Below are 15,408 nucleotides of genomic sequence, written 5' to 3' on the forward strand. Positions count from 1 at the left end.
CTTTGGGCTTATGCTGAAAAGGTTGTGGATGAACAACATGGCAGACTACATTATTTTTATCTGCCAGTGAGGGGCTACTGGAACAGTGATTTCTCTGCTAGCAGATGCAACAACTGTATCTGTAGCCTATGCGAAGATAAAGATTGATTATTGATTAATCTTACGTTGTATCTTTGTGAAAGGATACATTATATAAAGCCACTCAGCTTGTAAGGGGAAAAAAAAAAACAAAACAAAACCAACGTCCATGAGAGGGCAGCAAACGCTCAATACTGGAAACTTTTTTCACCCTTCCTGATCATTTTCAGGTCGAAAGCCTGCTACCGAATGATTTTGGTTAAATACTGTTTCTTGTTTTGAACAGTAAAACCTCAGAAGATTTTCCTCCCCAAAAGAAAGCAAAAGCAGAGTCGAATATCTTCCCCTGAAGGACAAAAACACCCTTCTTTTTATGTATTTAATTTTTCAATCTTTCTAAAAAATAGCCACATTATTGTCTATGCCATCACAAGAATGGGAAGTACTGTAAAAATATTCGTCCAAAAGAATCGTTTTACCTTAAAAAAATTAAAGTGGAGCACATAAGAGTTAAACTCTCGATTAGCATACCTTTACTGTTAAACTCCCCTTGAGAAAACATTCAGAAAGGGCGGGAAAAGGAGATGAGAAAGAAATTCAAGGAGGGGTAGAATTTCTCAGAAACACGATTGGACAGATTTTGCTGCAAGATGCTCCATTAAAAAAACATGAGGATCAGCTGAATCACTGAAATCACTGAAGCCACACGTGAGAATCAATGCAACCAGGTGAAATTGCAATACATAACACATACTCGTATTTTAAAATAATAATTATAGTAAACAATCAAAGAGTAATTTCAGTGATTCAGGAACTAGGATATCTTTCTATGATCGAGGTTGTACTTCTAAATGATCACGACGTATCAAAGATTTAAAAAAATATATAAACTATCATACACACAGACCCAATGTCTTTGCTATCTGAAAAAAACGAATGTATCGGAAAAGGGCAGCAACACCGAACCACCTGTGCCGCGGGAAGGGAAACTCGCACGAAACCCGCATTTTTGTGCTAACGGGGCGCGCAACAGGGAAAGCGGCGAGATCCGGCGAGAGCGAGCCCCAAGCCCCGCCCCTCCTCGCTGCAGTCCCCAACCAGGTCGGCTCCCACCATATAAAGAACACCGCGCCGCGCCGCTGTTTTTACATACCGCCGTTCAAGCAGAAGCAGGATGTCTGGCAGAGGCAAGGGCGGGAAGGGGCTCGGCAAGGGAGGCGCCAAGCGCCACCGCAAGGTGCTGCGCGACAACATCCAGGGCATCACCAAGCCGGCCATCCGCCGCCTGGCTCGGCGCGGCGGCGTGAAGCGCATCTCGGGGCTCATCTACGAGGAGACGCGCGGCGTGCTGAAGGTGTTCCTGGAGAACGTGATCCGCGATGCCGTCACCTACACCGAGCATGCTAAGAGGAAGACGGTGACGGCCATGGACGTGGTCTACGCTCTCAAGCGCCAGGGACGCACCCTCTACGGCTTCGGCGGCTAAAGCTTTTCGCTCCCAGACCATCTCGAGAACCCTAAAGGCTCTTTTAAGAGCCACCCACTTTGTCTTGAGAAGAGCTGCAATATTGTTGTTTCTGAAAGGATATCTGAAGTGGTTGCTACCGGACTTTGTAGTGCTTATTAAAGCTGGCTATTATGGAGTACTGCTAAAAGGCTTTATGATTAGATAACTGCGATTTAATGTTTTAATTTTGCTGTTGATGGTAAAGTTGTGTTTTCTGTGTAAACGAGATGCTTTTTTCTTGGTGTACTCTTTAAATTCCCTTGCAAATGTTGTACCTCACAGAAAATCATTTCAAGTGCTCCTTATAATGCTAACTGAATGCTTTTTTACCTTTTTTTAATCTTCACCGATTTAATTACCTGCAATATTATTCAATGTCTTATACTTTAAAATTTTCATTTAACTGAGAGTAGATAATCTACTGCAAAGAAAGGGAAACCAATTTATATCACCTAGGAAAAAATGTGAAAGTTGCTCTGAGATGAACGTTTTCTTTCTGATACTTCTAAATAAACTTTTTTCTTTACTATAACCTATCTTCCGTTCCTTGTCAATGATTTTTTTTTCTTTTTAAAAGCTATTTCAGGAGTAAATCTAATATAGTTTTCTAGAGTATGTGTTTTGGGGAGCGGGACTGTAAACGAAAATTATGTCCCTGGCAACACGTTTCCAGAAAAATGCATCAAAAAGAGCCTTGTGCAAAGGCTTTTCTCATTCTCGTATACAGGGAACGCTCCCGTCTGGGGCACGCTTCTAGAGTATTGGTATTCTATTTCCTTTATCACTGGAGGGAAAAAAACCTACAAAACCAGTTTTTCAGGTTTATATAAAACTATGGGCAGGCATTGAACCACTCGCAAACAATGGCAATCAATAAACATTCGCGATCACTTCCGATTTTCTCAGAGCCTTAACGAGTAGGGGCAAATTAAATAATAGAGTGATTCTGTATTCATCTTTAAGCTCTTAATTTCACAAATAAGTTCATTATCTAAGTATTCTCAGTCAGGATTTTACTTGACGATACTTAAGATCTCTCATGCTGAATTTCCTAGAGAAAAGACAACAATATGAGAAAAATAGCTTAAAAGATTCATCCCGGTTGTTACAGCTTGTTACGTACTCGTTACAGCTACAAACTTGCATTACAGGATTTCTTACGCGTCTGTCTCTGTGTTCTGAGGTACCAGGCGATCTTTCCTTTGCGGCTTTGAGGGTAATGTGCCTGTTACCGTAAGAGGGAGCTCTGTACGGCATTGAGGGAACTTTTTCTCTTCTTTTGTAATCAGCCCACCAAAAAACAATTATTAGAATAATTTGCGCTTTTAAGAACAACTCCTGAATTTGAGCTTCCACGTGGCTTTTAATGTGTCAGGAGCCTGGAGGAGATGGAAAGTCGGAGAAGCAGAAGGGATGCGAGCGCTGTGTCTGAAATACCCGCGCCCCCGCCCCAGGCCTTGCACTTGCACCGCGGGAGCCGTGACTCGGAGCGGGGTCGTAGTGGGGGTGGGGGAGGGTGGAGGTGCAAGCAGCGGCGAATTCAGCTTCCTTGGGCCCAGGCTGGGATTTTCACAGTAGCCAATGAGACCGCGTTTTCCGTCGTCCAATCAGAGACGCGGCGGCTCTATAAATATCGGCGCTGCGCAGTGTCTTCGATTCATTCCGGTTTGTTTTTCTTCGGCGTTTGTGGTAGGTTAGCGATGGCGCGCACGAAGCAGACGGCGCGTAAGTCGACGGGCGGGAAGGCGCCCCGCAAGCAGCTGGCCACCAAGGCGGCCCGCAAGAGCGCGCCGGCCACGGGCGGCGTGAAGAAGCCGCACCGCTACCGGCCCGGCACGGTGGCGCTGCGCGAGATCCGGCGCTACCAGAAGTCGACGGAGCTGCTGATCCGCAAGCTGCCCTTCCAGCGCCTGGTGCGCGAGATCGCGCAGGACTTCAAGACCGACCTGCGCTTCCAGAGCTCGGCCGTGATGGCGCTGCAGGAGGCGAGCGAGGCCTACCTGGTGGGGCTCTTCGAGGACACCAACCTCTGCGCCATCCACGCCAAGCGCGTCACCATCATGCCCAAGGACATCCAGCTGGCCCGACGCATCCGCGGCGAGCGCGCCTGAGGCTCCTGCCCCAGCCCGTCCCCGGTTCCAGCAGGCACCGAGACAGCCCACACAGACCCAAAGGCTCTTTTAAGAGCCACTACATGCACAATAAAAAGAGCTGTAGCACTGTTTTTAAACGGGCACGCTTTAGAAGTAAGAATGGTTTCTTAATTTTTTTCTAGACTGTAACATTCGATTTTATGGTCCCAACTCCTCTTTTTGTTATTTTTTCATATTTTGGTACATTGCCTGCATATAAACATTTGTCTTTCGTAAGCCCCACAAGGCTCTACATTTCCTTCTCCGCGATTCACCGGGGTGCTTTGCAAATACTGAAATGGAGTAACAGGCGCTTTATGAACACTGGATGAGAGAGGAGAGACAAAATTGGAGAGGGGGGTGAGGTCAATTAATTAGTTTAACCATGGTAAGCAGAGAACATCAGGCAGAATGGAGGTTTTTACATCTGTCTGGCAGCGCCAGATTTGAAACAGCTTTAAGGGAGAAGTGGGGGGCGGGGGGAACTTCCCACAGCTCATTGGGACTGTGTTACTGTTGAACCTGGCTAAGGCAGTCTGTTTTAAATGGGGCTGCCACCTTGCTCCAACAATTGTTAACGCCGGGTGCAAGAATATCTGTCTCGAAAAATCAGTTTTGAGGCCAGTCTCAAAATGATAGACAACCATGCTAGAGAGACAGGGCATGTGAGGCTTCTTTCTCACAGCACACAAATGTACCTAAAAAGGCCAAGAAACTATGATTGAAAAGTACTGTACACAGGAATAACTATGAAGTTTATCCAGATTTGTTACCACTGGTAAGACAAACCTGTGGAAAAAAGGTTATGTATTTCCTGAGGGTTCTTTGGGGGGGGCAGCAGGGGTATTTTTAATAAGAGTTTTATAAAAATCTTGGAGTGGAAATGTGTGTATTTTTCCAATAATGAATGTACATGTATTTGTCTTTGATCTTGCAGTCAGAAAATATGCTGAGTTGCCAGACTTCTGCAGTCAGATTTCTAGGATTCTTCAGAAGATACTGGCAGGATATATGTATATGTATACAGCTTTCAATCTTCCTTATAAGGACCCACCTTTGCTTGAATCGTTACTGACACATGCACCCAGGAGCAACCAGTCTAAGAAGAGGCTGAGCATTAAAATAAGAATTTAAAAATTAGGCCTCAGGTTCGTAACGGAGAGTAGTTGTTGTTTCTCCCATTATTCTGGGAAACATCTTCCCGTTTTCTCCCTGGCTGCAAAAGCTCACAGTACCTGGGGTGTAACAGTCCTGAGTGCTGGGTAGCACCGAAGGGAGCTACGAGAAGGCAGAGCGGTCACCTGTTGCCATTAGAGTGCAAGTTAGTACTGCCAATGGGTTGGCATATGATGATGGTGCACTCCGTACAAACTTCTGCCACATGGGTTGTGTGCATTGAACTTTTTCTGCATCTCTGGGTAATTGTGCACTGTCCGGGTCATAATAAATCATCTCTAGCATGGCTAATTCCCTCAGGTACTGAATACCTCTTTCCATGGCGGTCCACTTGCCTGGTTGACATGTAACATCCTCCTTGAAGGGATGCCTTTCCTTCACACTTGATAGGAGTCGCCTCCAGAGGCTGAGGGCTTGTGTCCCTTTTCCAATCGCCTGGGCATCATTTGCACGCTTTCTCTTAGAGATGCTTGCTGTGCTGTCAGAGACAGCACTCGAATGAGAAAAGAAAGTGGAAAGACTTGCTGAGTGTAGCAATCAGCCAAGATTAAGGTTTGTTTGGGGGTTTCTTTCCCCTTTTTTCTTTTTTTTTTTCTTCTTTTTTTACCTCCCACATAAAGCCCCCTGAATGAGTTTGTTGATCTTCATGGCCTTATTTTGAAACCAGGTTGCAATGGAAGTAGAGAGCTGCAGTGTTACTGTCGTGGTTTAACCCCAGCTGGCAACTAAGCACCATGCAGCTGCTCGCTCACTCCCCCCACCCAGTGGGATGGGGGAAGAGAATGGAAAAAAAAGTAAAACTCATGGGTTGAGATAAAGATAGTTTAATAGGATGGAAAGGAAGACAATAATAAAAAGGATAATAAATAATAATAAAATTACAATAATAATACTGAAAGAATTAGAATATACAAAGCAAGTGATACACAATGCAATTGCTCACCACTCGCTGACTGATGCCCAGTTAGTTCCTGAGCAGCGATCCGCCCCTCCCAGACAACTCCCCCCAGTTTATATACTGGGCATGATGTCATATGGTATGGAATATTCCTTCGGCCAGTTTGGGTCAGCTGTCCTGGCTGTGTCCCATCCCAACTTCTTGTGCCCCTCCAGCCTTCTTGCTGGCTGGGCATGAGAAGTGGAAAAGTCCTTGACTTAGCATAAACAGTACTTAGGTACAACTAAAAACATCAGTGTGTTATCAACATTATTCTCACACTAAATCCAAAACACAGCACTATACCAGCTACTAGGAAGAAAATTAACTCTATCCCAGCTGAAACCAGGACAGCTACCAAGTGATGAACGGAACGGCTGTGCAGTCTGGAGTGAACAGAGGAGCTAGTCTATTTTTTGATTTTGTGTCTTTCAAGCAGAATGTATACCTTTTTTTTTTAAGATAGATTTCACCTCTTTATTTATATATAAACTAAAAACTTTTCTGAGTTTGTAGTGTATCAGAATAAAAGAAACATAAATGATCCAGAAAGTATTGGCAGGTTTTGGAATTGAAGTTTTATACTATAGCATAACTAAGATTTCTCCTTGTCTTGAGGGGCAGCATGATGTGAGAAGAGACTTTGCACTTACAGCCTGGGGAGCGAAGGAAACCTTCCAACAGGCCATAAAAGTTCTGTGTTCTTCTAAAAGTCAGATAACAAATGCATAACATCAGTCCTTGCTTCTACTGCTTCAGTTGTCCCAGAGCGTATTTAATGTTAATCAGAAAAAAGTGAAAAAGGAACTCTGTCTTATTTCTAACAAGTACCACCTTGTTAACACTGTAAGATCCTACCCAGTTCTTTTTAGCAATTTTACTACATAGCACTGATACAAGACCTGGGAACACAGACAAGATATTAACTACTTGTATCAGCCACGATGAATAATTTCCTCATTCACTTTTGAGAGCAGATTCCAGAGTCTGGTATCACTGAGGGCTCTTTACAGAGCCTGGGTGTGCACTATAAGCAGGCACCAGTATCTGTTTCAGTAAGGTCAGCTTTGTTCACCCCATGAACTCACTCTTTATTTATTTACAGCTGTAACAAGTCTGAGGTTTTAGGCATTGTAACCTTTGCTAACCTCGAAGTGGTGTCTAGCTACAAACAAATCATTTCAGTTAATAATACACTACCAATTAACAACAACAATTAGAATCAGGATGGAGCCTACTGAAGTATTAGAGTGTAGCCAGACATATAGTTAATTTTAAAATTATAATCATATAATTCCTTTCAAATTACACTTACAGGCACAGTCTCTGTGCTATTCCAGTAGGAGCATTTCCACTTTCAACTTTATAAAATTGTCACCCCTTACTCTGCAAGTGGTGATGTACAAAGAAATGAAGAGAATAGAATATTTCATTTGGAAGGAACCTACAATGATCATCTAGTCCAACTGCAAAGTAGCTTCTTTCATTTGATCTACCAGATCGTATTGCTGGAACCGCAAAAAATAAAGCCAGATGGATGAAGTCAGGTGGTGCTGGGGCAGAGGGGATTGGGAAAGAGACAGAAGTGGATGGATACTGAGAAGAAATAAAGTTTGTGAGTGAAGGAAAAGCATATATATGTGTGTATATACATATAGAATATGTACATATATATGTGTATATACATTCTTACTTACATCATTATGCTATGAATATTAGTTGTATCTACGATGTTTTACCTCCTGTGTAGTGTTTCAGAAACACACCCTATGACAATTCTCGCAGGGTTCCCCAGACGCCATACTTAAATACCTGAATTTTCATTTCAGACTGATTTGGCTGGTAACATTTACAGAAGCGTATTGGACAGGCCAGACTCCATTATCAAGGGCAGAGGAAAAGATGTGACAACAAAGAAGCAAAACCCATAGGAATACAAATCTTTTATTTGTGAATGAATAGAAAAGATGACTTCTCTGAAATGTTAAAACAGCTAGAGTCTGCAAGATTTGACACAATCAACCAAGAAATTGAAGTGAACTAAAGACCAACTGTAATTTCCTGGCCACAGAACTTTATTGAATCAACTAAATTCTAGTAAATGTTGACCTTCTGATCCCTCCATGTGTATTCCTCTACTGACTCCCCCTTCTTTTTATCATCGAACACAAAACGCTTGTCCTCAATTCTCAAAACCATATAAGCATATTTCCTACAGGCCTCTCATCGGTTACAAAGCTGCCAAGGCTTGACAGCCGCTTCCTTTCCCCCGGCTCTTTTGGTCCCACACAAAAGCCACGACACTTTCACCTGTACCAGTGCTCTCCATTTATTTGGAAAATGGGAGGGGGGACTTCCCAGGAACATCCAGCAGATTCTCTCTGCTTTTTCCAAGCTCTCCTTTGTCCTCTACTCCAGCCTTTCCTCAAAGTCATAAAGCAAACAAAGAAAATTGAGAATATAAATGACAGTTAGACTAATTTATTGAATTTCCCATTTTTATCCCTTGCATCAGGCTTATCTTCTTAGCACGTTTGTTTTATTCATCTCATACTTAGGTAGGGCTCCCAGATATCTAACGCAGTGTTACGATTTTTAGAGTGTATCCTACTAAGAGCAATGATGGAGTATATTTACATCATTTTTTCTTTAGTAAAAAGCTGTTTGAAGCTTATTTTCCAATACTGACTCAGGTTTTGCCTTCCACATTGCTTAAAAGTAAAACCTGCACTGGTCCATACAACTATTGCAAAATAAAATATTTTACGTTAGGTATCATGTCTAGGGAGGGGACAGGGGAAGAATTACCATAGCCTTTCTCTCTTACTCTTTTTTTATTAATATTTTTTAAGATTATAGCTCTTGCCATGGTTATTAAATGAAGAGTATTTTTTATTTAACCTTATCTGAGTACTCCTTTTTCTGGTTTGTGCAGTTACTTTTTCTGTATAGTCGATTAGGTATTTCCAAGCCCCTCACTGTAACAGCATGTAACAATCTGCTCACAAAAATCATGCAGTTTGAGATAACTGCTTAGGAAACTTATAAACATGTTTTCAATGGAATTACAGTATCTGATTGCAAAGGCCTCTTGACAACTGTGTGCAGAAATCAGCTGAGCACAGAGCTAGGAAGGGTAGAAGAGAAACAAAGTAAACGCTAGGAGTCTTAGTACATAAAAAAGTCCCAAACTTACACTATATCAAAAGAACTTCAGGATGATTTAGTCTTATATCCAAGTATCGAAAAAGACCGTGTCACAGCTCTCTTGTGCAACGTGGTGGCTCTTAAAAGAGCCTTTAGGGTGCAGGAATACAGGATCAGGGAGGGGGGACCTGCGGCAGGAGCCTCAGGCGCGCTCGCCGCGGATGCGTCGGGCCAGCTGGATGTCCTTGGGCATGATGGTGACGCGCTTGGCGTGGATGGCGCAGAGGTTGGTGTCCTCGAAGAGCCCCACCAGGTAGGCCTCGCTCGCCTCCTGCAGCGCCATCACGGCCGAGCTCTGGAAGCGCAGGTCGGTCTTGAAGTCCTGCGCGATCTCGCGCACCAGGCGCTGGAAGGGCAGCTTGCGGATCAGCAGCTCCGTCGACTTCTGGTAGCGCCGGATCTCGCGCAGCGCCACCGTGCCGGGCCGGTAGCGGTGCGGCTTCTTCACGCCGCCCGTGGCCGGCGCGCTCTTGCGGGCCGCCTTGGTGGCCAGCTGCTTGCGGGGCGCCTTCCCGCCCGTCGACTTACGCGCCGTCTGCTTCGTGCGCGCCATCGCTCTGAAAGAACCGAGCCGCTTTCTCCAACCGGTGCTGCGGAATGATACCGCTCGGTTGCCGTGGCGGCTTTTATAGCATATTCGCCTCTCTGATTGGCTGGCAGCAGCGCGCCGTTATTATTGGATACTTTCGAATTCGAAAAGCCCGCATCGAAAGCGCGCCTTTTCGCCAAAGGCCTAACGGCGCTCACCCTCCCCCCCCATCTTGCACTCGCCGTTCTAGTTTTCGGTTTAATCTGTTTCTTATAGCAATTTTTGTAGTCTATCTCGAAAATGAAGACCTTTAGCGAAAATTGTTCAAAAAGGAAATGAGCAGTTGCAAATTGTGCTGTCCCGAACACATAGAAGATTCATGTTTATTTTGTTCTAATTCACTGAGACTTGAGCTTTGAAAAATAAGTGTTGTACAGGTTTTCCTCAATAGGTATCCTTATAACGATATTTTGGGGCTTGGTTTTTTTCTTTTTTTGGGGGGAGAGGTTGGTTTTTGGGTGGTGGTTTTGTTGTTTGTTTTTTTTTTTTTTTTTTTTTACCTAGAGTAACTTTATTCTGGAAAGAGTAGAAAGTAATACCGTAGCTGGTATGGTAAACACTTTTGGGTTGAGATGAACCGCACGTGAAAATGCTCTAATTCAAGGGATAGTGTTTTCAACGACTTTGAATTTCTTTCAGCGTAAGAAGTATTCTCAGGCTGTTGCTTGCTTAAATACAAACTTTGTACTCCGCGAGCTTTCAAGTTTTTCCCACTGCATATTTCCGCTATGTTTTTCTAGCCAGGAGAGTTGTCCTCGGAGCCCGAGTAGAGAAGAGCTTTCAGGCGAACGGAAGACTGGTGCTGACCCTGGATACGGAGAATAGCTCCGGCTTCAGCAGCCATTGAAAGAACAAGCTGAAAGAAATTTGAAAGAAAAAGCTTCCTTAAGCTTTAACACACCGGACGCACAAAGAATAACGGATGACTTCCCTAAAAACCACTTTCAGAGGACAGACTTAGGATCTTTATGGTGTTTAAAGTTTAATGAGAAGGGCTTCAGGGGACGACCAGCTGTGACACCTCCCACCCCGCGCCCGTACGTTTCCACGAGCACCATTACAGGGATTAACACAATTTAAATACAAATACCTATCGTATCTACTTCTGCTGTTTACCCAATTAGTGAAAAAACACAGACCACAACAAGAGATGCCCGCAGGGCGATGCGTACCTGCCTCTGAGCTGGGCCACCTCACCAGCTTGACACAGGAGCATTTAGGGCGTTTTGCTATTCAGCTCGATTTTTCAGAGTGATAAATTAGGACTTTTTTTTACTCGTTCTCAATTACGCTGCTAATACTAAAATCAATAGTTTTGTACATTCCTTAGTCTACTTAACTAGGATGGTGCTTAACATATTAGCAATACACAGTTAATTATCAAGTGCTTAAGCATACCTTAAACATTACATATGCAGTAATTCACGAATGAGAAATAAAGTCTAAGGACATTCACTTTCCTTTCAGCAGCTTTGAAGCAACACAGCTCTTTCCCGGTTTAAGTGGGTGGCTCTTAGAAGAGCCTTTGGGTTCTCGAGATGGTCTGGGAGCGAAAAACTTTAGCCGCCGAAGCCGTAGAGGGTGCGTCCCTGGCGCTTGAGAGCGTAGACCACGTCCATGGCCGTCACCGTCTTCCTCTTGCATGCTCGGTGTAGGTGACGGCATCGCGGATCACGTTCTCCAGGAACACCTTCAGCACACCGCGCGTCTCCTCGTAGATGAGCCCCGAGATGCGCTTCACGCCGCCGCGCCGAGCCAGGCGGCGGATGGCCGGCTTGGTGATGCCCTGGATGTTGTCGCGCAGCACCTTGCGGTGGCGCTTGGCGCCTCCCTTGCCGAGCCCCTTCCCGCCCTTGCCTCTGCCAGACATCCTGCTCCCCCTACTTGAAACCTGCCAAAAGAGTGTAACAGGAGTGGGGCGGCGCGGTGTCCTTTATATGGTGGGAGCCGACCTGGTTGGGGACTGCAGCGAAGAGGGGCGGGGTTCCCGCCAGTTTTTTCTGCCTCCGTCACAGAGCGTGTTGGAGCATCGCTTGCTGTTACCTGTTAAACAGTGCTGTAAAGTCTACAAAGTAGACAAAATATTACACCCCCCCCCCAAAAAGAATCCCAACGACGTACATGTTCGTAACAATCGGAAAGCTTTTTTCCCCCTCCTTGGATTTGTATAAACCCAGTTGCTATGCATATGTGTGTGTATTTTATTTTCTTGCAATGACTGAGGTTTGTTTGAATTACTTTAAATTCTCATTATTTTCATGCTGTTGTTCATTAACCACTTTGCTTTATTTGTATTCGAAGTTCTATAAACTTTTCTTCACAAGTTTTAATGTTTTGAAATCTCTTGCTGGCTTTAGGAAAATTTCCACAATATCTCTGCTGTTAGGTTTTCTAACATATTGGGTTTGTATTTTGTTTTCCACCTCCCATTTCTTAAATGGGAAGTTTGATACTTTCTTCCGATTTTTACATAAGCAATTTTGAGTCTGTAAGCACATATTAACCAGAAGGCGGAATAGAATATTTTTTATATTTTTACCTTTATATTTGATTGTGACTTTTACTAATTTTGCTGATTTGGAGTTACTGCTGTGGGGATTTTTTCTTTATTTGTTACAAAATTTCCTTTACTATAACTATAGATTTAAATTTCTGCTACCTTAATTAGTAAGAAAATCACCTTTCTCATACTGCAGATCAAGCTTTTCAACCTTTAGCTGTTGTTTCATGGGTCTAAAGCTATACGGGAAAGATGAGAATCTGAATTAGTATTTATGAAAGTAAGGAGTAATCCTTGTCTAAGGATGTTACAAATGTCACAGTTTAAGAACATCCCAAGATGGAATAACTACTAGACTAACACATAAAGAAGGGGGGGGGGGGGAGAAAAAGGTTATAATTTTATTTTTTTCTGTCCTTTTATGTAGGAAATGTAAGCATAATTTCTACATACTCTTTTACACTGTGCCATATTAGAACATATAATAAGTAGTTTATCACTGTTGTGCTACTAAACTGGGAAGGAGTAGCTTCCCTCAGTCTATTTAATAATGATAGAATTACATTCCATCATAAAACCAAAGGAATGTTTTGCTCTCTATGGTGATATTAAAAGCTTAAAAGAGGAGCTCATTATCCTGACATCCCAAATATTGTATCTAATACTGCCCCTAGATGTTTTCATGGTTAATATCAAATCTATGTCTTTTTGGGTGTTGGGATTTTTTGCTTTGCTTTGTTTGTTTTTCGAGAAGAAGATAACAAATATGATTTAGATGAAAATTTTCTTCTCCCTAGCTAATCTCCATCACTCCAGAAAAGGATTATATTAAGAAACATGGGAATGATCTTTGCTTTTCCCCTCTTCCAATATGAAGCAACCCTCACTGAACAATTCTAATCATTTACTATTGTTCACCTAGAAGAGGCATTCACAGCTTTTACCTAGGCTGTAGCAACTGTGCTTCCTGTTGCAGAGGTGCAGAGGAATGCATAGGTATAATGGGGAGCCTTCTTAGATTTGGTGTAGTCCTAAGCATACCTCCTTTCTCTTCCTGGGAGGAGTGAACAGGTGAGCTGAGTATGATACCGGGGCTTAAAAAACGTATTATGCTTGCTACAGTTTGTGTTCATACAGAACTGGCAGGCCACAAAACAGTAAACAGTAAACTCAAGCGTTTTCTGTTGTAACTAGCCTAAAGAAAGATTCCAGAATAGTTTTGGGTTTTTTTTTTAATTACGACTTTCTTTTCTTCACTTACTAGTGCCTCACCAGCGGCAGAACACCAAATTTCAATACCCCTCCCTTTCTGCTCCCCAACACCTGCCCATACTTACTAGTGACAGTGCTTAAGCAAGAGCACTTAAAATTCTGTTCATTTAGCACATATGTAGGCGAAGGACAGATTCACAACAAGATGCAATCAAGACACATTTAATTCTGCGAGACAGAGGCAAATCACTAAGCCTCTAGTGTACTGAGAACACTTGCTGTCTATCTCCATGATTTTTACACTCAGCTTTTGGTTTCCATTTGTAAGTTTTCAGCTGCCTTGCTTATATTCTGGTTTTGCATCCTCTAGGTAATTAATGTGATGTTTTTTCATATCTGTTTAAAGTCTAGTACAATAAGATAGGGCTCCTGTAGGGTATTGTGTCTGTATCGATAACCTCAGGGTGAAGAATTTGAATATGCAGTTATTAGTTTAATCCTGACTTAAAAAACATCATTCGTGAAATGCTACTAGAACTTCAATCTTCAAGTTTTAGATCAATATTAGGCAAAAAAATTACTGTCAGACATTATATTGTAAGAATATATACGAATAAATTTCTGGAAAGGTATTAATATTTTTCAAAACAGTAGTTTTGAATTTTGTATGGGTATTGGACAGGTTTTCATTTTCCTTGTGCTTTCCACTCACTGGCAGCTGGTGCTTCATTCTCTATTCAAAATATTCTCTGTCACTTTCAAAGGAAAAAAGGAATTACAATCTGTCCTTTGTGAATGAGACAGGTTGTACAGACCCCTGCTTTGCACTGTTATGCTCCTACGATCTGCCATGCTGAAAACATAGTAGATCTCATCTGGACTATCTGGGGGAAAGAAACAAATTGTTCCCTTGTACTGAAAACCTGGGCACTTTTGACAGATCAGCACACCCCCACAGTGGAGGAGAGCTCAGAGGAGAAGGGCAAAAAGACAATGAGCTTGAGGAATAATGTATTGTAAAGAAAGCTGCACTTACCTCAACACCAGGGAGACTGGAGGGTTACCATGGTTTTAGATAAGAGAGCTGCACCAGTGAATCATCAGGTTCCCTCAGACAACTAACAAAGAATAATGTCTTCCTGAGCAAGCCACACCAGCATGGGGGGCGGGAGGCTGTGTGTCTGTATATGTGGCTCAGCCCAACATAAAGTATAGAAACTGGACAATAAATACAGCAAAGTTTGAAGAGAGCAATGGGCTTGAGATGGTTACAACCAACATATTCCTTCCCAGTGACTGGGAATGCATTGTGACAATGAGCATATAGAGACCAGTAATGAGAATCATGTTTGCACTGTGATTCAAATGTATATTGCAAATGCTACATTATGCATGTGATGTGATTTCAGTACATTGCATTACTTTGCTAAATCAAAATCACATGTAATGTCAAATATGCTCAATAAGGAAATTTGATATCGAACATAAACTCACCTCATGCACAGTATCTAAAAGAACCTGTTTGGAGACAATTCAAGTCTGACAGCGCAGAGAAGTGGTCAGCTGGCACCTGTCTCTACTTGTGGGTAAGGTTGTAAACTGCACAAGATCTGACTTCTTTGGCGTGCTTCAAGCTTCTAAATCTACCCCAGTGGTCCTCATTCTCTATATCCCCGTGCCCACATACCCTACCTTCAGTTAGCATGTAAGCCATGCTACAAAGCTGTGCTTACTGAAATCGAGCAGCCCACTTGATTTTGGTAAGAAATATTTTAAACACAGAAAGCTTTTATCTTGAGACTGAGGCCCAAGTCAGTATTTGCACGTGTGGATTTGCCATTTGGAAGGAATCTCCTGGCAGTAGCATAGTTGCAGAAGTAGTTTATGCTGCTTAAGTAAAACCACCAAACAATGTCACCTAATGTTTAAACATTTAAATGTTACAGCTATGAGCTTCCCAGTGTGTTGATCATATCTATTTGATAGGTATGACAAGAGATGTGGGGGGACTGTGGTCATGAATTTACTTTAATGATTGGTACGTTGATAACTAATTTAATCTCTCCCCTC

The 15,408-nt window shown here is 42.8% G+C and overlaps 1 protein-coding gene and 1 pseudogene across 3 annotated transcripts in view; one reads left to right on the forward strand and one right to left on the reverse strand.

Annotated features, from left to right (window-relative positions):
• The first annotated feature begins 453 nt into the window (after window positions 1–453).
• The window catches only part of LOC127029726 (histone H3), a 33,444-nt gene continuing 18,489 nt past the window's right edge, over window positions 454–15,408 (forward strand). Inside the window, exons 1-2 of one of the 3 annotated variants that reach the window (XM_050915515.1) lie at window positions 454–475; window positions 3,284–3,741. In XM_050915515.1, coding sequence (XP_050771472.1) covers window positions 3,286–3,696 — 411 coding nt within the window. In that variant the 5' untranslated portion in view covers window positions 454–475; window positions 3,284–3,285 and the 3' untranslated portion in view covers window positions 3,697–3,741. Of the gene's footprint in view, window positions 476–1,252; window positions 1,563–1,643; window positions 2,122–3,232; window positions 3,742–15,408 lie in introns of those variants that run through there. The other 2 variants (XM_050915513.1, XM_050915514.1) reach the window with 2 other exon arrangements.
• Window positions 7,677–11,496, reverse strand: LOC127029727 (histone H3-like; annotated as a pseudogene).

The sequence above is a fragment of the Gymnogyps californianus genome, chromosome 1 (assembly GCF_018139145.2).
Source record: "Gymnogyps californianus isolate 813 chromosome 1, ASM1813914v2, whole genome shotgun sequence".
Taxonomy (NCBI): domain Eukaryota; kingdom Metazoa; phylum Chordata; class Aves; order Accipitriformes; family Cathartidae; genus Gymnogyps; species Gymnogyps californianus.